Genomic DNA, 27,175 nt, shown 5'->3' with positions numbered 1-27,175 from the left:
TCACAACCACCTCTGGGTGTAACTTATTGTGGCTGTGACATAAAGAGGAGTCTAGCAGTGGGAAAGGACAAACTGGCACTTCATAAGGAAAGCTAAATTTGTTTTTCATCTCCAGGTGTCTTATGTTGTAGGGAACAAAATTAACATTGCTTTAGAGAACCATGCATGAAGAGCATACGTATTTTCAAAGTAATATTTAACATGTAGTTGAAACTGTTAAAGTTTCCAACTTTATGCATTTCACAGATCATCATTCACACAGTTCCAATAGCAGAGTAGAAAAGATTTAACTCCTTCCTTGAAAGCCTTCTATGACAAAATCCCCTTAATTAACATGAATTCCACTACGAAGAGTTACTTCTAAAAGCAATTCTGCTGCCACCACTTTCATGATTTCTCGCACTTTACTTCACCAGTCAGAAGCAATTCCACTAACAACAGGTAAAGCATCAAAAGTTTAAAGCTCAGCAGCAACCAAGGCTGCATGACTGAGTATATAGTGAGTCATGACTGAGTCACTATACACTATTTTCAAGACCAGACTAAGCATTATCAATGCACAGGTTGAAAAAAGACAGGAGATGGTATACAAAAAGTAAACCATCTAATGTCATTCATCATTTGGAATTTTAAAATGACCCACTAAGGGGGTTAATCAGGCTCTGAACACAGAGATGTCTCTTGGAGAGTGACTTGGCAGAGGAGTGTTACCAAGTTTGAGCACCTGGGCTCTGCGGAATGCAAATTAATAATTCCCATTAGGAATCCATGCTGGGGAATAAAACAGTAAAAGGCATCAAAGCAATATTGCAATTTCACTAATCAGATGGTGTTATTCTGCCTAGAGAAAGCCATATATATATAAAATATAGTATTTCTTGACCGTAGTGCTAGGGCAAGATAATGCTAAATAGCTTTTTTTGAAACATTTTTGTTCATCTTCTAAGAGGGACTTCCCTCCAAACAGTTCTGACACTCGTTTCCAAGCAAATCCCTGCCTTCCCAGCTCCTCCTGCTAATCTCCTTGGTAGCAGCAGAGGGCTCCCTTTGGCAGCTGTGGCAGCGCCGTGCTCTGGAAAGCCACACAAGAGATCATGTTTGTTTGCTGCTCTTGTTTAGAAAGGCAGCCTGAAAAACTACCCTGTACCTCTCTGCCTTCTCTCGCTCTCAGATGAGCTCAGTGATTCTGTTAGTCTGCAACTCACTGCCGCTGAGCTCTTACTAGGATGCTGAAAGACATGATCTTTCAGGGAGAAAGGATGATGCAAATAAAGAATAAATTACTGACCGGAGAAAAATTTGCAAGTTACTTTAATATTGAGAGAAAGCAAAAAAAACCCCAAAACATATCCTATTAACTTTGGATGAATGGTGTGCAACTCAACTATCGATATTTTTTAAATACTTAAAACTCCCTACTTATGGGAATTAATCCTCTGACAAGATTTCAAAAGCCTTTGGCCTTAAAGTACATGACTTAAAATGAAATCAGAGGGCAACACAGATGAATTCACTGATGCAGTGAATGGCAAACTGGAAAAAGTGAAAACAACAATTTGTATCTCCTGTAAGATGCAAACAAATGGAGTAAAGTTATTTCTTCTTCCTACAGAACTATAGTTGAAAAGGCAGCAAAACTGTGTACTATAATGGTATTTATATAGAAAATGTCAATGCCAATATGCTGTGATCAGGGAACAGGAACAGTTTTTTCCCCTACATATAATACTGATAGCCCTTGCCCTTTATCAGCTGCTCATCTCCTACCACTTTCCCTGCATTACCTTCAGCTTGCTCTCCCCTGAAATTAAGGAAATGCCACTTGGCTAGGAAGAGATGGCCAGAGACATTCCAGCACTTGTAAATCCTTGTCTAGATGCCCATAGGAGTTGAATTTGGCTCTCCCAGTGTTGGAGACAGCACAAGGATGGTCTGCCTATACTGTCAGATCCTGGAGGGACACTGGCTTCACCTGGACAGGCACTCGGTCCCATGAGGGGACAGCTACTCTAAAACCACCTGGGATCACCCATCACAGCAACAGTTTTCTCCTTGTTCCTACACCAAGCCTTTGTGCTTGGATTGTGATATACATGTACATGGGAATGTCTGTGAGGTGTTTATATCTCACTTCTCCCTCTGAAGTGAAATAAAAGGGATAAAAGATACGTAGTTTTTGTAAACTACAATGTAAACATTGCATATTTAATTCTGACTTCCCACATCAATGTGGGACTGACTTCTGACTTCTCGCCCCTTTTTCAGTTGCTGAATTACAACAATGCTGTTCAGTTTTAAGCAAATACTACAGTTCACAAAATCTCTAATAGGAGTACAGGAATCCAACATAAAGTTAAGGAATGTACATATTTGTGCAGTCTAGGATAATTTGTTATGTGACCTCTATTAAAAAAAAAAAAAAGTAGTTATTTCAATCAGAAAGTTTGAGGCTAGGAGCCCCAAAATAAATAATTTCTATCAGAATAATACTCATTTTAGAAATGACTCACAGGTTCCTCTAAAATAGTGAGTGGAAAATGAATTTAAGCCTTTTTTACAAGCAATTTTTTAAACAGATATTAAATCCAGCCTTTCAAAAACCCTTTTGTTTTGAAGGCTACGTGATGTAGAATTGTACAGGATGATTGCATGCTCTCTCTACAGTGCTAGGACCAGGCAAACACTCTTGAACAAACCCTGAGGTATGAGAGATATGGTCTGAAACTCACGGAGACTGACAACAAAATATATAGGTACTATACATTTGAACATGCAAAAAGTAGAATGTCTACCCCTATCTGTCAAAATCAGTTATATTAAAAGAAAGCTATTTAAAAACCCTGTAATACATTGTAAAGCAGAAACTGAACACTTATAAATAAATAAGTGCCAACTTGATATCAACCATCACAATTACATATGCCATCAATTACAACGGACAAAACTACAAACATGGAACCAGCTATTCAGCTCAAGATTTAAATAAATTTATAACTATCAAAACTCACGGTAAGTCCTGTGGGTTACACACCTAATCGCTAATGGTTATGCAACAGAACAGCAGGTACGGTGGTACTTAGCCAAAGGTTGGACTTGATGAACTTGGAGGTCTTTTCCAACGGAATGATTCTGTGCTTCTGTGATTCTACCTCTCCTGTTCGTTCTCCTACAGCTGTAGGATGTTGATGTCGGCCTCTGGCATAGATGAGATAGGGGACTATAGAGACTTCACCCTGATCAGATACATCAATTTCTAGAGCTTACTGTGGTCAACTGCATTTATTATTATCTCATTAACGGTTATTAATAATAATATAATTTAAATTCACTGGGTTTGTTTTTATTTATCATAAATCATGGAGTTTTAATCTACTTTTCCAAAGATCTTGCTGTCCTAAGGATGGAAGAATGTATTACTTAAAAGGCATCCAAGACTCAAGATATCTTGGCATCTAATGGAGATAATATTCCATCTGCCAGAGCTCTAAATGCTTTATCCCATATTCTGTTTTCACCCAATAATTACATTTTTTTAAACAATGTATAGGCCTTTTGAAGGCTCAGTACGTTGTATAGGGACAAACAGACTTTGATACTGAATACCATCAGTCACACATTTACTTTCTCAAAACGCAAATAATAGTTCCTAAATATGCATCACTAACTAGATTACTCTGCCCTGTATGCTAACTCCTGATAGGATCCAGCTACTGAAATCCTAAATAATTAATTGCAAATTCAAAGTAAACTTGCTTGCCTTTAAAGCATTTTATATAGTCTTTCTTCTTGCAAGGTTTTAATTTTTTTAAAAGTATAATTTCCATTAACTCCTGCTTTTGGTCAGGCTATAAATACCAGAAGAACAGTCTCCCTCCTGGTATTTTGGCACTTCTGTACATTTTCAAAGCCAGAAAAAGTAAGTGGAGAGACATGAAACTGAAAAATAATGAAAATAACAAAGAAAATATGAAGAAAAATTTATTTAACGCACCCTATGAATGCTCAACAAAAAATACACACCTTTAGATTTAAATAATGTCCCATGTAGTACTTTGTTTGTTTACAACATGTTTATTTCAAAGCAGCACTGCATGTGGTACTAAAAATTGTCTAAAGCTATCTTCATGCCTGGTCCTTTGGCAGAGCTCTTTCCCACATTTTAGCACCTGATGACACCAGGTTAATTCCTATTTCACCTTTATAGTATGAAATACCTGACCTAAGATGTTCTGTAGCTAAATTTAATCCACCAGCCCTGAGTCTACAGTAATTTCACGATTATAAGCCACACCTGATTATAAGCCACACGTTAAAATACAGTGTGTGAAAAAAGGTATCTATTCTATCACCATCTGTTGAGGGTGGGGGCAGTGATCCTTATCTCAACGGCAGATATTCTGCTAATGGGTCACCCATTGAAACCAGGCGGGGCATTGTTCTTTATCTTTTCACAACCCATCCTTCTTCCAGGGAGTCATTTTCTGCTAATGGCCCATTGAGTCCCACTGTGGGACTGATAAAATTACTTCATCCCATTGGAAGTTGCTCCAGCCAGGGAAGAGCCCAACATTTCTTACCAAGATAAAAACAGAGGTTTTGGGACATTAAGGGAGTCCCTTTCTCCACTGGACTCCAGAGGAAAACCGGATTTCTCCACATCACCACTGGACCTTTAGAGGGAAACTGCACCTTCTACAGGAGCACTGCTTCAACTGAACCACATCTGTCACTGCAGGAGGATGCAGCCACCATTTAATGGGACTGCCACCAACACCGTGCCTGACGGGGTGTCAGGTTGTACTCTGACTTTGTCAGGGTTTGGAGTTTGTTTCTTTGTAGTACTGTATTTCTATTTTAATTTCCCTAGTAAAGAACTGTTATTCCTAATTCCTATAATTTTGCCTGAAAGCCCCTTGATTTCAAAATTATAATAATTTGGAGGGAGGGGGTTTACATTCTCCATTTCAAAGAGCAGCTCCTGCCTTTCTCAGCAGACACCTGTCCTCCTAAAACAACAAGTTTTCGTTCTTTGTCCATACATAAGCTGCACCTGATTATAAGCCGCACTTCGGGGTCGGACCAAAATTTTAGTCAAAATGGTGTGGCTTATAATCGTGAAATTACTTGTCTAGGATTCAGGTAAACTTGACTCAATTCCTATCTCCACCTACTCGAAACGGGTGCTTCAGACCCATTTCTGCATCATGATTTGTAAGTAATTTTTACTACCTGCATGCCATTACACAAATAAATCAATAAATCCTTATGAGATGTTTCCATACCTCAAGAATCTGACACAGGGTGCATTACTAGGCTAGCACATGATTTCAAAGCCTTATAAAAGATTAAGGCATTATCATCTGTCTCTCTTTTTTAAACATCACAAATCAGTTTGATCAAGTTATGGCACTCGAATATTAAATTAAATTGTGATTCAATTATTATGTCTTCCAAACTCTCTTTTCGAACTCAAATCTAAAGCAGATTTTAAATTTTAATAAAATCTAAGAGTAATAGGAGTGTGTGCACACACACAGAGACACTCCGAGATAAAATAAGCCTCTCACTCTGCACTGTCCCCATGCAGTCTCTCCAGCAGCATCTGATAAAACCATCACTGTGCTACTCACCATCAAACACCAGTCACATCCTGGCTCTACATTATACTTCATCATCCAGGGTCAGATGAAGATCTAGATGCAAACAGTGCTGCACAGACAAGCCATGCTTAAAGAGCTATTTCCTTAGAAATAAATATCCCTGTTTGGCTATTTATTTCTAAGCATTCACAAGTGTTGCCGAGTATATGCCAGAATTAGTGCAGGTATCTTCCATATGCTTATTCATGTTTAATAAACTGAAGTATGATTTTTCCTGATGCTGACTCATAGGAATGGTGTCATTCTCCTGAGAGAGATCCATGAAACCAACACAGAGATGGCACCTTAGCAAGACTCTAATCCTGAGAAGTCTGATTTTCTCTTAAGGGATCTATACTTAAATAGACAGCTAGGACAAAAAAGAAAACAGTACTATCTTCCTATTTGCTATTATGAAGTTTTGGGGAGGCTCTTTAATTAAATATATGTAGGTAAAAAATTGTATCTTATGGATGATACTGCTAGTCTTTATGGAATTTGGTATATTTAGGTAGAATGATTCTTAAAATTTTCTTATCCCAACTTTCCCTTATACTCATTGTTTTTTATGGCACTATTTGTGAAGGCTTTCCTAAACTTACTGGAGAACCAGACAATCCGAATTATATTATCTTTATTTCACACATTGAACATCTCCCCATAATGTTATAGAAAACCTTCTTACAGAAAGCTGCCCTCAGACTGCAAGAGCAGAAAGAGTATATTTTAAACTTAATTTTGTGCTTAATTTTTATGCTTTTAAAGTATGCTGAACTGATATCTCTGGTGGCTGGGGTCTATTTTTTTACACACAGAATATAAATACAAGAGAAAAAAAAAAAACAAACCACCAAACAGTAGAAGCTTCCCATGGCAACTTCCTTTGAAGATGTCTTTGAATTATTATCTCGAGGGGGTGACAGAGCATTTCAGTTTCTGTGTCTCATTCAATCCTGTGGCTTTCTGACGAGCAAATACGACTGCAGTGTTATTTTCTCAGATACAATGCCACTCTAGTATATCTAGTAGGAAGGTCACTGAACGCCTGTCATAAGGTAGTGACTTCCAGTTGATTACTGTATTTCTACATGACAAATTTGATCCTGAAAATCTTCTTGAGTAAAGGTCTAGAACAGAATCTCTCCACATCATCACAGGAACTCGGCTGTTACACACTTACCTTAGACTTCTGTAATTCACTTCAGCTCCCACTGAACAAATTCCTTCCTACTAGTCATATCTTTATCAGTCACTTTCCTATCTTCAACCAACAGATACAGACATTTTCATCCGACTTTTGTTGGATGACTCACTGCCTTATTCTTCCTCCCATTTTATAGTTCTGATGATTACCCTGAGCTTTCAAACTCTTCTGCATCATTATGCCCTAACCAAGCTCTCTCTGTACCAGATATGGTCACACTGCTCAACAACCGCAAAAGGTAAAATGCTTCAAATGAACATATCACGATGTCTCATTTTCCCATTGAATTTAACTTAACATTTTCCATAAACCTATTTCTGCGTTTCCCTAGCTATAAATGACTTGAGTAATTAGTTTGGTTTTTTTTTTAACTTCACATTTCACTGTCTTTTTTATGGGAAAAATCCCTTGCCCATTAGAACCTTATGACGGAACCACAGCAAATGTTTATAGGGCAACTGCATATGGATCTTTTGGGTTTCTGATTTTGCTAAAACCATGCATCTCAGTTCATGCTCACTAAAATCCTTGCTGAATGCTAATTAAGCCTGACAAGATTTCCAGTTGTACACTGAAAGCAATGAGATGTATGCAACATGATGCACAGAAAAAATAATTCCTTTCAAGTGAGTTTCTCTTTGATGTCCATGAATAGATTGAATACCAAGCTCATGACAAAAGCCAAAAGATGTGTATGGGAGTTTGAAGATTGAAGGCAATGAATTAAACCTATCAGATAATAGGGTCTCTTTGCTCTAGAGGTAATAAATATTACAGTGTCTGCTAATCTAAATCATTGAGATATGCCAAAAAAACTACTTTCTTATATGTTTATGTGTTTCTAACTGGGATATCACCTGCTCATTTAATTCACATCATGCATTAGCATGGGCTGATTTCTCTTAATTTCCTGGATATGTCATATTATCAGTCCAGCTGAGTGTATTTTAAAGATAAACTACTTCATTAGTTCATCACCCAGGTATATTGACTATCTATCAGAGTGAAACAGTTCAGTTAGAATATTCTCCTTCTATGCTTCTGCACATGTCAGCTAAAAGGGACATTAAACTACTGAACTTTATGTTTGTTTTGAAACTGTCTTTTAATCCACTTAAGAGTCTCATCCAGATCTTGAAGTACAAACAAGCACAAGAACTGGATTCTATCATGATTAATTACAATGGAAATCAGTTCCAGCCTAAACATTTACTGAATGTTTAAACCCTGTTAATGTTTTTACTGAGTATAAAAGGTAGTTCCATTGAAAAATATATGGTATTTTTATTATCGTTATTCTGTTTTGCTGTTTCTGCAGCAAGTGCTTCCTTGGGAATAAAAGTATCTGGCAAAAATTAGAAAAAAAGAGGTTTTGGTATATGTATGTACAAAGACAGTGTTGCCAACAGAGGAAATACTTTAGCATGGGATAAACCATGGAAATAGGGATAAAGCATGGAAATAGGCAAACATATAGGAGATTTATTTGATATGCACAAGCCAACTGCAGCAGTCAGCACGTGCAGAGCACCAGAACTGTGTGGGGAAGTGGGCAGCAGCAGGTGATGCCAGAGAGAGGTAAGGCACAGTGTATGACAGAAAGTAAGACAGACAATCCAGTGTCAGCTCATTTTCTTTGTTTAGAGACTGGCTCATCTAACCAGAGTGTCCATTTTCTCTCTGCCCTTGCCACATGCAGAAGTTCCTTTCTTAGTATATTGGGGAAAGTGAATATGCTTTCAGCACATGCTAGTTTTTACAGCAAATACCAAGTGGTTTTGATCACCCGTTATATTAGAGTAACTCCACAAAAAAGAAAATCTGTGTCATTTTTCACTCACTGTTGTTGTCTCCTCTTTGTCCTAACTTCCCAGAAATGCTAAAAAAATGGATGGAAAGGTAGTCAAAAAGCCACATATGGTTAATGACGTTAAACAGTAAAATCTTATGTTCTTTGGGTAGCTATCCTTCTCATAGTATTTGCACTAGTTTCTGCATATGAGGAAAAAAACCAAACAAACCCAGAAAGTTCATCACCTCTTAAATATTGGATTTACTAAACCATGAAACCAAATTCCTCAAACTTGGGTGCCGCAGCTCAGCCCCAAGGCCACACTACACCATTGAAAGACCACCTTATAAATGTGCTACCTTTTCTTCCCAGTGGAAGTTAAACTCCTCTATAACCACTTTGCAGCCAAGCAGCAGTAGACATTTTGTTTTCAGGGCTGCGGAAAGATAGCATACAGCACGAGAGAGAAAGATTTTAAAAGGTGAAATAGCTCAAACTACTTTTTGCTTTATGAACAAGCTCAGCTACAGACACAACTATTAATCTTTATGCCAGTTCATAGTAGGTTACAGCATTTTAAACAGTGTCCATCTGAAGTCCTGATCTGAATTCTCTAGTTATTCATAAGTACTATCATAAAGTACCACAAACCATTCTTCTCATTCTGCTAAGGACATTTCAAGTTCTGTAGAAGACAGAGTCACCCACTGCATACGACACTTTAAACAATAGTAAGAGGAACATAAACCAATCATCAGCACACACTCAAGCCATTCCCAATGCATGCCTGCCTAGCAAAGGCCTGGTTCCTACACCAATAGACATAAACATTTGCACATTCCCTTATTTTGAGCAATTTAATACTCACATGACTTCCTGTTTGCTCGTGACCGCTTCCTCTCTCTAGGCACGGCTCGCTGGCTTGGCACTTGGGTGGCAGACTTGACAATGCGATCCATGATCTCATCCGCGGCGTCATCCGTCGCGTTCGGTGAGTCATCGTTGCCAGCATTCCACGAACCGATACGGCCTGGAAGAGTCCAGCAAGTGAATTCGGGGAATGAAAGAGGGGAAGTCTCTTGCATCACTTTGGTTTTGCAATTGGGTTTTTGGGAAATTACAGCAGGCAGCTCAGTCATTCCGACTTCAATTCAGCCAAAGAAGAATCTGCCTAATGGGGAATATTTCTAAATAATAGCCTAGACTCTCTCTGCATTAGCAGAGGACCAAGAGCTCAAACACAATTATAATACATATATTTTTATATACACACTTTCTATTTCTTCAAGCCTCGGTATTTTGCTCTTGATCACATTTGCCTCTAGATCATAAATGCCTGCCAGAGGTTGCCTATAAGCCAAGGATGGAGAGTGTTGTGTGACCATGTTTCTCTCTGCTCCTATTAAAAAGACACTAGAAGATGTGGCACATCTTAGAGATTGATGCAAATTGGAAACACAGGTCCTTTTGTAGTGAAAGAAAGATGTTATGATTTCTGAGAAACTGTATCACAACCTAGTGCAAAGGAGAAAAGAGAAGGGCATAAAGTGTGCTTTGACATGTCTTGTCACCTTCACAATGAAGAATTCACCTTCTTATCACAGAGCTGTATGTGTCCTGGCATGACTGTGTGCTCTGTAATGAGTGGAATAGTAACTGGCAAGCTGAAAAGCTAAAGCAATTTTGGTTATAACCACAAACAAACAAGTGAGACATGTTTCTGAACCCAAGGCTCTGGCACTCCTTACTCCCCAGACCATTGTGTAACACATCTTTGGGTTCCTCCACTACTGGGTAATGTTCTGTTGTGTATTTTGTTTTCGAATTATTTGAAGGCTAGTGTGCAGTGTGAACACTGACAGTGAGCTTTGCAAAAGAGTGGATGTAGTACAATTGCAAGCAGCTAAGAAATCACCAACAAGGCCATTTTATACCACATCCCTGAAGTCCATAAACAGCTTCCTCATCTCCTGGCTTTTTCAGGAGCAGTTACTCTATTACAACACTGCTCCTGACAAGCTCTTGTCTGGCTCACCTATCTTCTGCCTCTGCTGTTCTGCTGTTCTGGGGAACACAAGCTGATTCTCACAATCAGGCCACTCCCCTGATCAGCATTGAATGGATTACTTCAGCTGTTCAGCTTATTGCAGTGCAGCTTGAATTATTTAATCTTCATAATTTAGATAGCTGACTGGCTTCTTACATTGCAGCTGTGAAACTTCTGAATTAGCCAGGATCATGGTTTTAAGCCTTAGTAAACTACACACAAAGAGACTTAGAGTTGGATGCTGTGGGTGTGTTATCAGTTGTATAAAAAAAGAAGTATAGAGAAAGTGTAAGATATCCAGATATGAAGGAGAAGAAATACCAGAAAAGAAAATGAAACCTTGAATTTTGGTGTATCGTCTTTACTCTAAAACCAAATCTTCCATGTATTGCAAGTATGGGAGTGGTTAGGGGAAAACAAAAGCAAGTACCCATTACCTTTGCAGTTCAGCAGGTAGATGGTTAAAAGACACATCACCTTTTTCCTATCCATTTTCTCTCCAATCTCTTCCCAATCATTCATAAAACATTGCAAGGTCTTTGCACTTGAATTTGAATTGCTACTTTCTACTTGCTTCTACTGAAAATAAAGAGAAAACCACATCTGGATTCTCCAGATGGCCCATTTTTCTTTCATGATGAGACCAAGAATTGGGGTGTTAGTGAGCAGTCACCATCATCATGCAGGGAGAACTGAAAATTTCTGCAGGCTTGGACTCCTGATGCCACTACTATGATTGTGATCTACGCATTGAAACTTCAGGAAAATTCTTCTTCATCCCCACGCCTCAAATCACTTCTATCATGAACACACCACTGGGATGTTCTCCTTCCCCTTCCAGCTTTTCAGCTGTGAGCACTATGCAAGGGGGACATAACCCATGTTTGGGCCGCTGTGTGGCTACCACAGCACAAGAAACGTGGCCAAGAGGAAACGCTGGCGCTTACCTCGGCTGGCCCGGCTCCGAGTGCGGACGCCGAGTGCCATGGTGTTGTCGCCAGCCACGGAGCAGGTCTTGAGCACTGCCTTCATGTTCTCGTGCTCGGCAGCATCCTCGGCGTACTGCAGGCCCTGGGGCTGGCTCTGGCAGGGAGGGGAGCTGCTGGAGAACTTGCCGGACTGCGGGAGGAAAAGGATTTGTTGTTTCAACTGAGAACAGCACGGACAATAGGCCAGGGGCTCGACTGCAAATTGTAGGGAAAGAAGTGTTGTCCCCAGTTTGGTTTGGAGTGCAGCTCTTCCCAAAAGAGCCCAGCAACAGTTGCTCCTCTCCCAGAGCATTCCCTCTGACCAGAAATAAACGTGATACAGGGTGACAGCAGGGAGCAGACACAGTCAGAGGAAAAACAGATGCATTAGCTCGAGCTTTGTGATTTTGACCTTATGTCTGAGAGTAAAAGGTACAAAGCAAGGACTTGCTTTGAAACCTTCAATCCAGACTGGGCCTGATCTGAGGTCAGGCATAATGCTGAGAGGAACAACATGAGACTCAACAGAAAAAAGAAATGTTTTTGTGTTTTTTTTTTTCTGTACAATCAACTTTCAGTAACAAGGAAAAATGGGGACAGGGTCTAGGAAGAGACACCTTTCCCTCTTGCCTCTCTACCTTGCTGCACAGAAAACTCTCAAACTGCTCTAAAACACAATTTTCTACAAGTAACTTTAATAGACATTACCACCAATGCTTAAAAAGTCCCTGGTCCCAAAGCACTGAGACAAATTATTTATGGCCAAAACACAAAAATTGCAGTGAGAAGAGAAACAAAGCCTTACAAGAGATTGAGGAATCTGCCCTCTGCTTCCCAGTCACCTCCACCACATGAACAAGAGCAGCTACACTAGCTGGGCATGCACAGTGTGGGTATGCAGTAGCCCCACCAGTGACCCAAACAACTACCCAGGAATGGGTGGGAGCAGTAGAAGTGGGTACATCCTAAGGAGAAAGGCTTGCATTGCTGGGTTGCTCTCCCTTCCCAGACTCTGCCTCCAAAGGGCTTGGATGCTGGTATTTGCCACTAAGCTCTTATCTGCAGAAAGGTCAAAGCACATTGAAAATACAGCCCTGACTGCAGGAAATACCGACCCTGTTGGCAGCAAACAGGCATCAACAGATAATAATAAACCTCGGTACTCTCACTCATATCAGCCCAGCATCAGACACCAAAATATGTTTTGTTTTTCCTTTTCATCTTTCTTACTTTAATTCAGCACAGATGAAAGGACAACTGCTGCATTCTCTTCTTCCTTTGCATAATAAACAACATTAATTATTCACTTGGTGATATCAAGCCAGTCAGTTAAAGGGATGCAAACCTGCAAAGCCCTTCTGTCTGAGAATGGTAAATTGAAAGAAAAGACTGGGTCCTACTTTTAGAGCTTTGATCAAGTCCCCATGTCAAGACTGCAAATTGAAAATGTGTGATCTGGAAACCAATGATAAGATGATTCTATTTTAACATAGTGACTTTTTGGGGTAAGACAGCAAGTTAACTGAATAGCAAAACAACCATCCCTACAAGGCACTGAGCTAAATATATCAGTATGAAACCTATTTTTGATAGTTAGAAGTTTGTTTTCTTGTTAAAAGATTAGCTTGCAACATTTTGATGTGAAAAGTATGCAAGTGCTAGAGTTTCACATGTGAAATTAAGAGACAGAAAAATATTGGACAAAAACTCCTATGCAAGGGCATGCTGTTTTTGCATTAAAAGGTTACTTATATGAAGTGGGTAGTTCAGCTAAACAATACAATCTCCAAAAAATTCCAAAGGATAAAGGTTTCACATAACTGTTAGTTCCTGTTCACACAGGTTAGTTATATATTGGCATAAACAGGCAAATCCATGTAATTTTCTTTCCATGCCCTAAGCTATACAGCACAAACCATCACTGGGGGCAAAGCTCTAGAGTCAAAGCTTTATTTAATTTCCTTAATTTTCAGATGTTGCCATAAATTGCTGCCCAAACCCCAACCTGCTGAGAAAATAACCACTTCTATGAAACAGTGAGAATTAAGCCACATGGAAGTAAATTGAAGAAAGTTCTAATGCTGAACAAAAAATACATTGCAAAAAAGATGCTCCTCAAATCAATAAACTTATATTATGAATAGAGCTAGAACATCACCTTCAGGAGCATTTTATGATAGATACATGAATCACCCATGGCTCACCTCTATGATGAATGAAGTGTCTCATTCTCTATTTATACAGCAAGGCAAACTGTTAAGATTTACTTAACATCCCTATATCTTGATGCTTTTGAAAACTTTATAAAATAATACTATGTGGGGTTACACAGTTTAATAGCTATGAAATTATTCTGGTAATCAGTAGCCCAATGTAATTTACGGTCCCCGTAACATTTAGATGACTGATGTTTTGGGTAATGGAGATACTTTACAGTACATTACAGACAGTAAGGAAAAAAATGAGGAAACTTAAAATAATTAAGGCCTCAGATAAGGATATCCTTATTCAAGAGGACAGGCGCGCATATGGTTAAAGCTGACTGTAGAAATGCATTCTTATGATTGAGACAAAAAGGTATGAGAAACATGTCATGGTTCATAGTTCCAGTTGAGCAGATGGAGTTGAGTAGTCCATACTATCTGAGTTAGAAATTAGATACCACAGCACACAGGAGATATGGGATGACATGCTTTTTCAGAGAACCATACCTCAACATCGTCTTCTTCATCGGTCTGCCACTGGAAACAAAGGACAAGGTGGAGAAGGACAAACAGCAAGATTTAGGAAAGACAGCACCGTCAAACCATGACAGAGTAAGAGGTAACCATGGTACTGTTTATGCAATACGAGGACATAAAAATAGAAGACATATAAGGAATTCATTCCTCAGACAATCAGCTGATTGTGTGTAGAGCGGATTGTCACAGCCACTAGGGTATGTAGAAATTTCCTGACTTTTCCTTACAGAAATGGTGAACTGAAACTGTCCCTAACCCATCCTATTTCTCCGTACTGCACAGGGAGGTCCTGGCTATTGTTTCTCTCAGTGCAGAGGTCAACTTCTTGGCAATTCCTTTTCTCTACACTTAAGTGTTTGTTTTAATTCCTTTTTTAAGCTGGGGTTTTTCAGCTTCCAATTCAACAGAACACTCAAATCAAATGCTGGGTTGTCTTTCTACAAATGCTAAAAGCTCTTCAGTAGCAGCCTGATACCTGATCCTGGAAATCAGAGTATAACAATAATCCACTGTTATTTAAGGCTTTCACCCTCCGTGACAGTAGGCATCTAAAACTATCTTGATGGTTGCACTACATTAAATGTGCAGACATACAAAAATATTGTGGGATATGGAGTATTTTCAAATTTGGGGATTTACAGGGAATTAGCAAACTATTTAGATCTGTATTCCCAAATGCCTCGGGAATTCTTCACTGAGTTAGAAGATGCCCCACATGGAAGTTACCCAAAGTAAAACATGGCTTCTCAAGTATCTGGGCTCTTTGTTTCCATCATTTTCGGTTTGATTGTTTATAAAGTGCAAACATAGTCCAGAAATTTTATGCATTTTATTTTTTTTAGAAGAAGCATTCCACCAATAGTATTCCTCTCCCTCGTGTTACTAATACACATTTTTGACCTTATCTCCATCTCAGCTCTGATTGCTGTCTGGGATTGATACATTCTGTTCCAGAAACATTCATCATTAAAAATGAAAGCCTGATTTACTTTGGCTCTCAGTTTAGTTGCAGCACAATCTCCATAAGAAGATTAGCTGTGACTGTTAAGCAGCACATTAACATTACTTTTTAAGGGTATGTTTTATGCAAAGAGTGAGAATGCTTATTCTAATTTGGACACAGTGGTACTGACAGAAACACAGGCAGTATGATTTGCAGAGGGGCCATGGCAGGTATGCTCCCTTTGCATTAAAATTATCTGTAAGTCTTTTTTCCATCCCCTGGGGGGCAGGGAGTCACTCTATAAAGCAGTTCTTCTGAAGAGGACCACTGTTCACTTTTTGTCATGAGTAAGAAACAGAAAGAAGAATAGAAAGTACAAACAGTCTTGTATTCGAATTCTATCTATCTATCTATCTATCTATCTATCTATCTATCTATCTATCTATCTAATCTAATGCATCATTCTAGTACATCCAGCTAATAAGGACAGCATGAGAGCAAATTAAGCTAAACAATACAAACGCAGTCAGAGCAAGGTAAAATAGAGAACACACATTACAAAGACTGCTCCAAACAAAAGTATTACAGTATTAGTTTATACCAAGGTAGATTTTTACAGGGTAAAGTCCCAGCTGCTGGCCTTCCAGCCCATTTAAACTAGCTAGGAGTCATTTGCTGTGGAGGCACTTCTCTGCTTGACTTTGCTCATCTCCAGTACCTGGGCATTACCATTTCTCCCTCTCCTGCTCCACAAGCAGAGTACTCACTCCTAGAACCACCGTCCTACAGCCAAAGCTACTCCAGTGCACTGGAGGTATAGTTCACCACCCCCTTCATATTTCCATGTCTGAAGAGGCATTTGCCTCTAGCAAATACTGACAACAGGAGTAAAAGTAGCAAAATAAATAAATCAACCTTGTTTCACATGGGAATCTGTTCTTACTCTGGTGTGTACATTCTGCCTCATATTTCCTTCTTCATTTCATCATTATAAAAATGCCGAGAAATAGCAATAAACTAGGATTTTTTAAACATGCAATATTATCAAAAAGCACTGAAAGAATATTGCTATACTGAATACCACTTTCAGACACAAGATGCTAATTTGAAGGAAAAAAGGCCATTTGATTCTTCTGTCATTAAGTATTGGATGTTGCAGGACAGTTTCAGATCTCTCTCCTCCCTCCTGCCCTCACATTTTTCCTTTAGGCTAGCATTTCTGTGCAGTGGATTTGCTGTTTCAAAATACTATGTCTATTACATAGCAATTTTGGAATTGAAACTCTTAAGTATCATAAAAAGCAGAGCTTCATAAATCTGAGAGACAGATGCTTATATTACCTACTATTATTAAAAATAATTTAAAAGCTCAGACTTGCATCTATAATTGCATTTCTTCCCTATTTTGCTTGCTTGTTATTTTTAGAGTGCCTGAAATGAGTGCTATCATTGGCTAAAGCCAGATATAAGGTTACAGAGGCTAGGCAATTTTCCCTGTGAAACTGCAGCAAAGCACTGATCTTCTCTTTTCCTTACCCCTCTCCTCCACACAACATTCACCAAGATTTAAACTGACAGTGCCGAGTCCACTTCAGCTATTAAAGAACATATAAACACAAAGCTATCTGCGGTAAAAGGCTGAAAGAAAGACTGGAAATATTCCCCATTGTGCTCCTCAGCCCTACTCCATGTGAGTAGTTGTTGAAGCTGATGCAAGTTCTCCATGCAAAGAGCCAGCAGACTCTCCACTCAAGGAGCCAGCACCCTCTGCCTTCCAAGTCTGCAGGGGGGACAAGGTTTAAGAGATACAGACCTTCTCCTTAAGAACTGGGTTGCTTCTGGCTTACTCCTTTCCTGCTATTGTTTAAATCCCTCTTCATCTGCCTAAAAGCAGTATACTGTGAGGTGATAAAAAAGAGACCCTGAGGAAACTTTCAAGAGGAGAGGGAGGTAAATTTCAAATAACTGCACATGACTTTTAGGACACCAAAAGCAGAAAGTAAAATTCCATAGTACTACTGCATATTATAATCACTTTCTACAAAGAATTTCTTTCCAATGTCAAGATCTCAACTTTCTTCTATCAGTATTTTGTAACTAGTGAATTACTGTCAATGCATTACTGATCTATCGCCCCATTCCAAGCCTTCAAACATAAAACACTAAGAAAATCAAGACCAGATACAAATCACAGCCAAAACAAAACTACAATAAAATTCCACATTTTCATCATTCTTCACACATAAATATCTTCCATCCTGCTGACTTGGAAACTTGTTTTGAGGTAGATATAACTTTGAAGTTTTCAGAGGAAGCTGTGACAAATAGTCTGATGCAACTTCAATTCAGTTTTACCATACACTGCAGTTCAAATAAAAGGTAAATGAGGCCATATTACTGGGCTATGGTCAAGAGATTTAGCTGAGTTCTGAAATAACTATGTGGCCACATTAATAAGAACTCCCTTAAAGAACATTCCAGTGAGGGCAGTTTTAAAGACTGTTGATTTTTACTCATGTAGGCTTTTTGGTTTCAAGCTAATAGGACTGTCCTATAATTATAAATTAGTGATAGGCAAAATACGCTCCCTTTTTTAAGATCTGCAAGACATTTTTTGGTGTAACACTAGCTGTCAGAAGGCATTTAATTCTTGCCAAATCTCAACACCATCTTGAGCTTAACAAGAGATCTTCTTCCAATAGTACTATTGCTCTGGGAAAAGCCTTGATGCCTTCCCTTCATGTTCAGGAAATGGCCATTCTTTCTGGTTCTGCCCCTTGCTGACTTCCTGTCAAGCCTGAGACTTTTTCTGGTTTGAAAGTGTCCCATTCCTCTGCTTCCTTTGCTGCCAGTGACCAGAACTCCTTTCCCTCTCACATTTGCTGCAGGAACGGGATACAGACAAGATTTTTGTCCTCCACAGCAGTTATTCTGGACAGATAATACATATACACTACATTATATTGTTGGGACACAGTACTAAAACAGTAACTCCTTTGCATCTCAGTCTTGCTTAAACCAGCAAAAAGTGTCAAAACTGCAGGAAGGAATGAAAATTTTAATTTACTAAACTCTTTGGTTAATGCTGTCTTTTGGCTCCTTTAGAATACATTGGGAAAATGAAGAAGGAATTGCAGAAAGAGATCTCACTTCTCCAGTGGTAGCTTTGAAAATCTGCATGACTATATTATACCCTTTGTATAAAATCAGAACCTCTTGCTTAATCTGAGACTATATCAAAAGAAAAAATCCTTTGATAATAATGCAGGTTTAACATTTTCTCTAGATGGGGCAGATTTCCAAATGTAAAGAGGATATTGCCAGGAAAGATCTACAAATGATTGTGAGTCAATGACTTAAATACAATCTCAATTAATTTCAGTCCCAATACATATATATGTATTTATGTATTTTTATTGATCCATGTTGCCTGAGCCATAAAACTGTAATCAGCTTTGGGCTTTTCATGCCAAAGGCAGTGGTAGCTTCATATGCAATGAAACACTTGCATTTAATCGAGACTCCAGATTTGGATTTTGAGACAGCTGGAAACTTTTATTAAGTACTGGCACTTCTTAAAACTCTATTTGGATTGAGCCAAACTACATCAACTTAAAAAAAAAAGAAAAAAAAAAGAAGATATAAAAAAGTCAAGGGGATTTTAAAACCTATTATGCTGAGAAAACTAATCTTATTTTAATTTATTCTTTATTCTATGAATATGCAATCTTGTAATCAAAAAGTAAATATCAGAGTAAACATCTACTGTGGACATCCTTTCAGAATTCCAAAGTAGTCTGTTACCATAAAATTGGCTGGTCTGTGCTTTAAAGTTAAGAAGAAAATTGCTGTGCATGCACATGAAATATATGTATATGTCCATATATATACACACAGACATAAAAAACAGATAAAATATAAAGACTCAGGACTATATTAGAATATTCAAAGATGGAGGAAAAAATCCATTAAAATCACTTAAATGGCTACAATGATTCATCATCTAAATTTTGTTCTTAATAAGGAGTCTAATTTCTAGGTTTTTTTCTTTTTCTTATTCTTGGCTGATCAGATACATATGACGCCTGATGTCTTCTAGATATTCTGGACACTGTCTGTGCAGCACACAAAGAAGCTCTTTTTTGATAATTAATTTCAGTTTGTTTTGTCCTATACATTTTTATGAAGCAGAAAATATACATAATCAAGGACTCGCAAGTTTGGTCTTCTAAGGAGGGGAGTTCATTACTTACAGCACAAGAACCTCTAAAAATAAAAATAAGAGTAACAACACTTCATATACCACATTCAGTGAAAGAAAGTTTTAAAAATCCATGCAACGGAAGATGCCATTTGCCACTTACATCTGTTATCATTTTCCCTCTGGTCTTGTTTCTTTCCCTGTGGTTAGCTCGTTTCTGTTTTTGCTGCAGAACTCGTTCCCTGGTGGTGCGGTATTCCAGAGCAAATTCACTTATAATTTTGCAGAACTTATTGATGTTGACTTCACGTATTGCGTAGGGAGGATGGCCCATAAATAACAAAAATGAGTGAAACCTGGAAAAAAATGAATTTATAAATGGGAAAAAATCTTTATTGATGGTCTCTTGGAAAAAAAACAACCCTATATTTCATTGAATCCATTTATTACTTTACTAGCTCCCATCATTTCCTTTGTGCTACAGAATTTTCATGGATGCTTTGCATAACATTGGTATGTTTTATAATTAAAACCATGAAAGTCTAGCCTGTGATAACTTCATCCCAGTCTACTTTCCCAGGCTGATGCAGAAGATAAAATGTTTATGGAACTCCATCACTTTATATGACTAATTTGGCACGTGAATGACCAATTTCATTTCAGTTATAGAAAAAATATTTATTAAGTTTCAATTCTATTTATTTGTATTAAGGAACTTCAAAGAGGCTGTTAGGATGTTGGGCAAAGTCTAGACAAGAAGAATGCAGATTTACAGGCTAGCAAACACAAGAAGGGAAGAATTTCTGGTTCACAAAACTGACCATAAAATTATATTATCTACCAAGTACATTAGTTTGGGACATTCTCAATTCACAGTTTTATTGCTTCTGTGGCATTCAGAGCTTTTGCACTGGTTGCAATTTTTACTATTGCTTCTGTATTGCATGATTTACAGCAAGACACTGAATATGTAAAAATGTATGGGAATTCCTTTTAACTGCATCTACATCCCTGAGGACAAAAAGTCTTCCCAATCCTAGAAAGATGCAAGTATATGAAAACATTTTTAAGAACTATCATAGTAGTTAAAGGGTGTATTTTTGTTACTTGCACAATGCATATGATAAACACATCAGGAAACTAATGAATTCACTCCCACTGCAATTGGGATTTCTACTTATGGCATGAACCCTAAGTCATTACAAAAACAAAAGAGCCGAATCAACTTCTCAAGTGTATATCCACAAACCTAGGATCATTTGGAATCCAGTTCTTAATTCTGACCACAGCAATTTGTAAATTATCCAGAATTTGGAAAATCTCTCACAATTGCATTAAACCTAACTGCAAATCCTAAGGAGAGAAATCTTAATTCTGCTTTCAGCTAGTATAAGAATACATGTAGTTGAAGATCTTGCAAATAGGAGGGGTTCTGCCTACAAAATAACTCATTGCACAAGACTGGTTTCAGCTTCTGCTTATGATGAATTTGTCAATAAAACTTCATTTTTTTTGCTACAGTCTGTTCTTGTTTATCAGACAGTAAGCCAAGCCTTCTTAAAAAAAACAGGGATAAACAGAAAATCTATCAACTTAACTACAAAGCTGCTAGCTTTTGGGGACTAGGAGGCAAAAGACATAGTTATTACACCTTGGGAATTAATGATTGCCTGGATGATTGTTTTTTTTAGTAAAAAATATAGAAATTTCCAGAATGGGGATCTTTGTTCAATAGAGACTATAACAAAGTATGCACCACTTACAACCCGACAACATTCCTTGCAGGAATGGGCATTAAAATACTTATAAAATACATATTTCTGATGTCATAATTCTATCAAGTCATTTACTATCAAGGTCTTGCTGTCATCAATATAATTCTGTACCTGTTAATTATTCTTCTATGAACAATCTTCAGGATTATGATTCTTTCTGCACAGTCTTTAAGGAACTCAGACATTTTTTGCTTTAGACTTGGCTTCATTTCATGTTTTGCTATAGCCTTAAGGTGATCCCATGATGCTTTGCACCGTCTTTCCATCTGACATAAGTTTTCCTGGAGTTGTTCAAAGTCAACCTGGAAAAAGACAAAGGAAAAGAAAAGGTAACACTTGAAGTGAAAACACTGTGGTTGTATACTTGGATACCTGTGAACAATGCTATCTGTGTGTATGAAAGGGTCAAAGTAGTGGCAGCACAACATCAATTCACAGTATTAATCAGTACTAAAACAATAAAAAAAACCTTTATCACACTATGTCTCGGCATATAATGTTAGTAAGGAAAACTGAAAAACAAAGAATACGCATACATATATATTTGGTTTTATTCTTGGAGGCCTAAGAGCTAAAGAAGGGACAATAAAATATTGTGATGTGGTTTTTTTTCCTTGCTAATAACTTCATGTCTGCACCAAGCAACTGCATGACTCAGTTCTTTCTGAGGTAATACAAAACTTTCTCTTTTTCTTAATCCTTTTCTCTACTACTCAAAGGTTTTTATACCCTGTTTACAGCTCACTGTTGCACCCCGCCAACAATTCTCCATTTTAGGAAGCACTTGGATCTATTCCCCAGTCATGCACTGACTTGCTAATAGATGATCTAGTTCTAATCACAAAATTCATGGGCCAGAATTTTTTAAAGCTCTATTGAATGTATGTGTTATTTAGTGATCTCAGCACTAACTTTCATCCCTTGATATACAATACAAATTTACTGGCTTGTAACAAGATCATATAACGACTCTGAAAGTCTCTCAACACAGTTAAAATAAATGATTGTACCTTACAGTAACATTCATCAGGATAGAAGCCAGCACATTCCACAGAAGGTGAGGGAAAGCTTCTCTTTTATTCATCAACCAAAAAAGGTGTTCAAATTGCAATACTCTACAGAAGACACTCAGGACGTCTTGCTAACAACTCAACAAAGTGCATCAATGACCCAGCCACAGCACACAACAGATAAGAAAAATAAAACTACCCAACATTCTCCGGAATTCTGAAGAAAGGACAATATGATTTTATAATACCACTTCACAGTTCAAATGAACTCAAGCTATAAAATACAGACTTAGCTCTCAGATTCTAAACACATCAGCGCTTGGGATGTTACAGTCTCATACTCCAGTTAATTCCTTAATGCTAAATGAAAACCAGTGTCAGGGGCAGGTTTTATTTCATTCTTCTTAGCTGCGCGCAGCATCTACTGCTGAGACCTATACTGAGAATAGCCATAAGAAAGGCATTATTATTAAAAAGCTCCTGGTATTGATTTGATTTGTTTTTGCTGTGATTTATAAAGTGATGAATTTTTCCTCCTCTCAAGGAAATAAAAACATCCTTTGATCCACTCTGCTATTCAGAAGAGCCCTGCAGGCGGAGCAGCTGTGGGATATTTGCTTTCCTTATATCCATATCAATGCATATGTTGAAAAAAAAAAAAAGTCCTTTCCAGGTCAGTATTTTCACTGTTGATGATAAACACATTGCTGCTCTCCACAGATGGTGTATCTAAAACACACATGGGGAAAAAATACTAGCATTCCTGTTAAGGAAAAAAAAAATTCCAAAGTTTAGGTCTTCTTAGTAAGAATTATCCAACCTGGTTGAGGAAGCCTCAGCCTCTGTAGCTGACAGATTTAAATTAATGACATTTTATGATAGAATGAATTTTAATCTACCAAAAAGCTCTGAGGTTCAGGCCTATAGGGGTTCAAGAAACATCTTTGGAGAACAACAAATCTGGGGGGAACGTGGTGAATTCCTGGCCCCTTGAAATCTGCCAACAGTCAGCACATTCACAAGAGAGGGAAGTTCCAGGTGGGACAGGGGCTGGCAGATTGGGCTAACGACACCCACAAGTTTTTTGAGCACAAACAAAAATTCAGTCCTCTATGGAAGTCCTAAGGAGACTGCAGTAAGAAGAACACCATCTGAGCTCTCCTGGAATAAACTCTGTGAAGCATAGTGCACTCGAGCAGAAGTTGTAGACTCCTGGAAGAAGTAAAGTAGGAACTCCAATATAGGATAATGTACCTGTGCATTCCCCATGGGCAAACTGTACAGCACCTGAAAGAATGTGCCAAACCTTCATGAAATCTCTGTCTGCTGACTCTCTAGTGTTTGGTCACTTGGACAGAAATGAATACACTTGCAAAAAAAGTCCTCGTGATACCCATTTATACCATCTATGAAATGCTATTTCACCAGTGCCAATTTTGTCTGCAGACATCGAATCCATTACTTTCAGTCTGCTCCAGGTCTGTGGTTCTGCTTAGGGTGTTATATACAAATATAACAGGAGTAAGAGTGATGAGAAATCCCAGCTACAAGAGATCCCCAGTCATGTGTTCACATGATAAGGAGAATAAAAACTTGTGTGGAATAATAATGACAATTATTCAATATATTATACATAAAGGAAACATAAAAAGGCATTTATAATACCATACTACCTCTTTATCAGTTCACACAGCATTGCCAAGGGAGCATGGATTGCACCTTGTGATTTATGTGCTTATTTCCAACACTTTACTATAGGAATTAATAATAGTAGAGAAACATGGATCCTCTTTTTTGTTCTTTCTTTCTTGAGAGGAAAGATGCATCAATTCTTGCCTGCAGCTGGATGGTCATAGTGGGACTAAGGAAATCAGGTGAGTTGTGGCTCCAGGAGAGCTCAGATAAGAATTGCTGTGGCATTATTTTATAACTATGCTCCACTGAATAAAAGGAAGCAGTAATCTGAAATAGTCATTACAGCTTTCTTGCTTGACGGTAGCATACAGATGTTGTACCTGGCCCAAGGATTTGTAGGAAGATGGAAACATACATTATTCTTCCTCCTCAATACATATATGTGCAAAAAACATGCAGCTTGTTGGCCCTGCATAGCTACCTTCTGCTAAATTTTTTTAAATTAATACATGTTTTTTTTTTTTTTCTGCAGGAAAAAGAATGAGTGGCCTTAGGCTGTTATGCAAAATAGGAATGTCCTTTCTTTCAAACATTATGAAATGTTTATTTTAATTTGTAAACCAATTTAGAAAAAACAACTTTCTAAATGGTTCTGGGATATTTTTGATATGTTCCTCCTTTCTCTGGCCACATTCCTCTCCATTCACAATCACACTAGCTAAAAAGTATTCAGAACAATTGGTATCTGTGAAATCTCTTGCTAGGCACACTGTTCAGTCTTCTGAGAAGTGCCTTAGTAGACACTGTTTTATCAGAGAGGAGTAGTCAGAGGCCCTATATGCAAACAGAATGCAAAGGCAAGTTTATGAGACAAAAGCCCTGCAGAGTCAGCCTCAGCAAACCACTGCCCTAAATTCACTAATGGGCAACTTTAGAATTAAAAATCTATTTTTCAATTTCACACACCACCATGTTTTGCACAAATGACTCAGACCAAAGAATAAAATCTTCCAACCACACGCCAGAAACAACAAAATTCACTTTAATCACTCTATATCACTATTTACTGCTTGTTACCATAGAAGCAGATGACTTTTCCACAAATAACAAAAAAAAAGAAAAAAGAATTCTACCAAGTTTCTCATTCCACTGGACTGAGAATTCAGTACCTCATGGCACACCTACTTTCCAGACAGTTCTCACCTGACTCAAAAACTGCTACTACCATCATAAATGCTCAGCATTTATGTCCCTGCTCGTTCTGGTTCCCTGAACACTGGTCCTTACAAGGCCTATTTTTTTCAAGTTCAACTCCATCCAATATCACATGCCATGCATAAAAGTTTAAAACTTTCTCATTCATGAATACTAGACCATGCTCCAATTATTCAGGCAGGACATGGATCAGGAAGCCTTTCTGATCCACGGGTTGGGATGTTATTCCTCTGTGTGGCCATGAATACCTCATGGCAACACACGAATTGCACACTTTATTATTTATTGGGAGAGAGAGGAATGACTGTTTGGAGGTAACATTGGGAATTAAAGTGCCTTCCACTATATATTCCCCAGGGTAGCATATACAACTCCAGGTATGCACTGCCAGGCACTGCAAACAACTGCAGCCACTGTGAGATAAGAGGTCATTTTTCTTCAGCTTTCCCTTAGTTGGAATGTGCTCTACAAACACGTTTCCTCTTCCAGCTAAATCTCCTCTAGTCTTTGGGCTAAGCTCCCCCACTGCTACAAGTACAAAACCATCCTAAAGTCAGAGATGCTACACCTAAATGCACTCACGTTTCCCGCCTCCTGTGTTAACGTTCAGCTCTTCATCAGGGTCAAAGATGTCACAACTGATTGCACCAAAAATCCCCAAAACAAGTAAATGAATGGAAACTGGTGAAGCACTTCTTTTCAAAGTCACTGTATCCAAAGTTTTGCTTTGAAGGCCAGCGAATAACATACTACATAGCCTCAGCTACGCTTGTATAAGATTTCTATTGTTTGATACTCTATTGTTTACTGCTATAGCTTGTTCCTTTTAGTGGTGAACTTATAAAATCCAGTTATTTTCTAAGGAAGACCTGGATCTCTGCATTTTTATCTTAGTCACAAGGCGCATTTAAGAGAAGATTGATGCTTACACAATGACATGTTGCCTTAAATGTATAATAAAATGACAACTATTTTATAGTACCTCATAGAAAGATATACATAACCACACACAAGCTTTCTCTTTTCAAAGTTCAAGACAGTTTCTGCAGCAGACCACAGTCTAGTCTGAGCTGTTTATAATTTAGGGTCAGACCGTTCATTCTCACATTATTACAGGGATGCATTTTGGCAGCGAACATGAAATCTTCCTCTTTTCCTGAGTTGGTTCAGTGCCAAAGGAAATTCTGAGAATTGCTCCTTGCAAACACACTGTCATCTGAGAGCAGCGACCTTCTGTGGCGTACATTCAAAACTCTGTCTCCTTGAATATTTCCACACTGGCTTCCTTCACCAAGCGTTACAGGAATTATCCCAAGACCCTTGTTAGTCTGACTTGCACACGGTGGGCATGCATTTTAAGCCAGATAGATGCCAGCTCTCTAAAGCAAGTAATACATAAAGAAGGTTCTACCCAGACATTTCTAATTCTACTGTAAGAGGTGGCATCCTATGAAAATAATTTTGGAAATGAGAACACTTGAATCAACCCACTAATGAAAAATTAAAGGACAAAGGTGGCAGAGGTCCTTACTGAGATATGACCAGATGAGTCTGCCCAATAATATACACATCTCTACTGCATTTTACTTCATTAAACAATATCCTAATGGGACCTAATCCTACATGGAATCATTTTTCAGATGCTGTATGGCAGTTCCCACAACCTGGGACAAAGGGGAGCTGTACCACACAGTGGTGGCATAGGTCCCTTCAGATGGTATTATGTCACCTGCAACAATTCCTGCAGCCATTTCACCTGCAATGTTACTGAAACACCATAATACTGCCAGGCACATGCTAAACTTCATCTGCTGTCTTTGAAAAACAACCTCAAAGTCTCATTTGCTATGGAAGCTTGCTCCCCTTGCCCCAGTATGCCCGGCAACCAACAGGATCTGCCTTTCCTTGCTCTACTTTCACCTCTGCTCCTGCTAGCCCATGCCAGGATCTGGGGCAGCTGCTGGCATCACAAGGAATGACCGCAAGAAACCTTGCATTCCTGGGT

General features: G+C 38.4%; 1 protein-coding gene across 6 annotated transcripts in view; it reads right to left on the bottom strand.

Annotated features, from left to right (window-relative positions):
* The window catches only part of FHOD3 (formin homology 2 domain containing 3), a 384,381-nt gene that overhangs the window by 10,703 nt on the left and 346,503 nt on the right, over nucleotides 1–27,175 (bottom strand). For 3 of the 6 annotated variants that reach the window (XM_033076348.1, XM_033076774.1, XM_033076505.1), the window contains 5 exons: nucleotides 21,422–21,612; nucleotides 19,699–19,891; nucleotides 14,362–14,391; nucleotides 11,630–11,801; nucleotides 9,504–9,665 (listed from right to left, as the gene is read on the bottom strand). In XM_033076348.1, the coding sequence (XP_032932239.1) occupies nucleotides 9,504–9,665; nucleotides 11,630–11,801; nucleotides 14,362–14,391; nucleotides 19,699–19,891; nucleotides 21,422–21,612 (748 nt within the window). Of the gene's footprint in view, nucleotides 1–8,684; nucleotides 8,723–9,503; nucleotides 9,666–11,629; nucleotides 11,802–14,361; nucleotides 14,392–19,698; nucleotides 19,892–21,421; nucleotides 21,613–27,175 lie in introns of all 6 variants that reach the window. The other 3 variants (XM_033076416.1, XM_033076686.1, XM_033076601.1) reach the window with 2 other exon arrangements.

Source organism: Catharus ustulatus, chromosome 1 (assembly GCF_009819885.2).
Source record: "Catharus ustulatus isolate bCatUst1 chromosome 1, bCatUst1.pri.v2, whole genome shotgun sequence".
Classification (NCBI taxonomy): domain Eukaryota; kingdom Metazoa; phylum Chordata; class Aves; order Passeriformes; family Turdidae; genus Catharus; species Catharus ustulatus.
The sequence above is the reverse complement of the archived record's forward strand: the minus strand, read 5'-3'. Positions and strand labels throughout refer to the sequence as shown.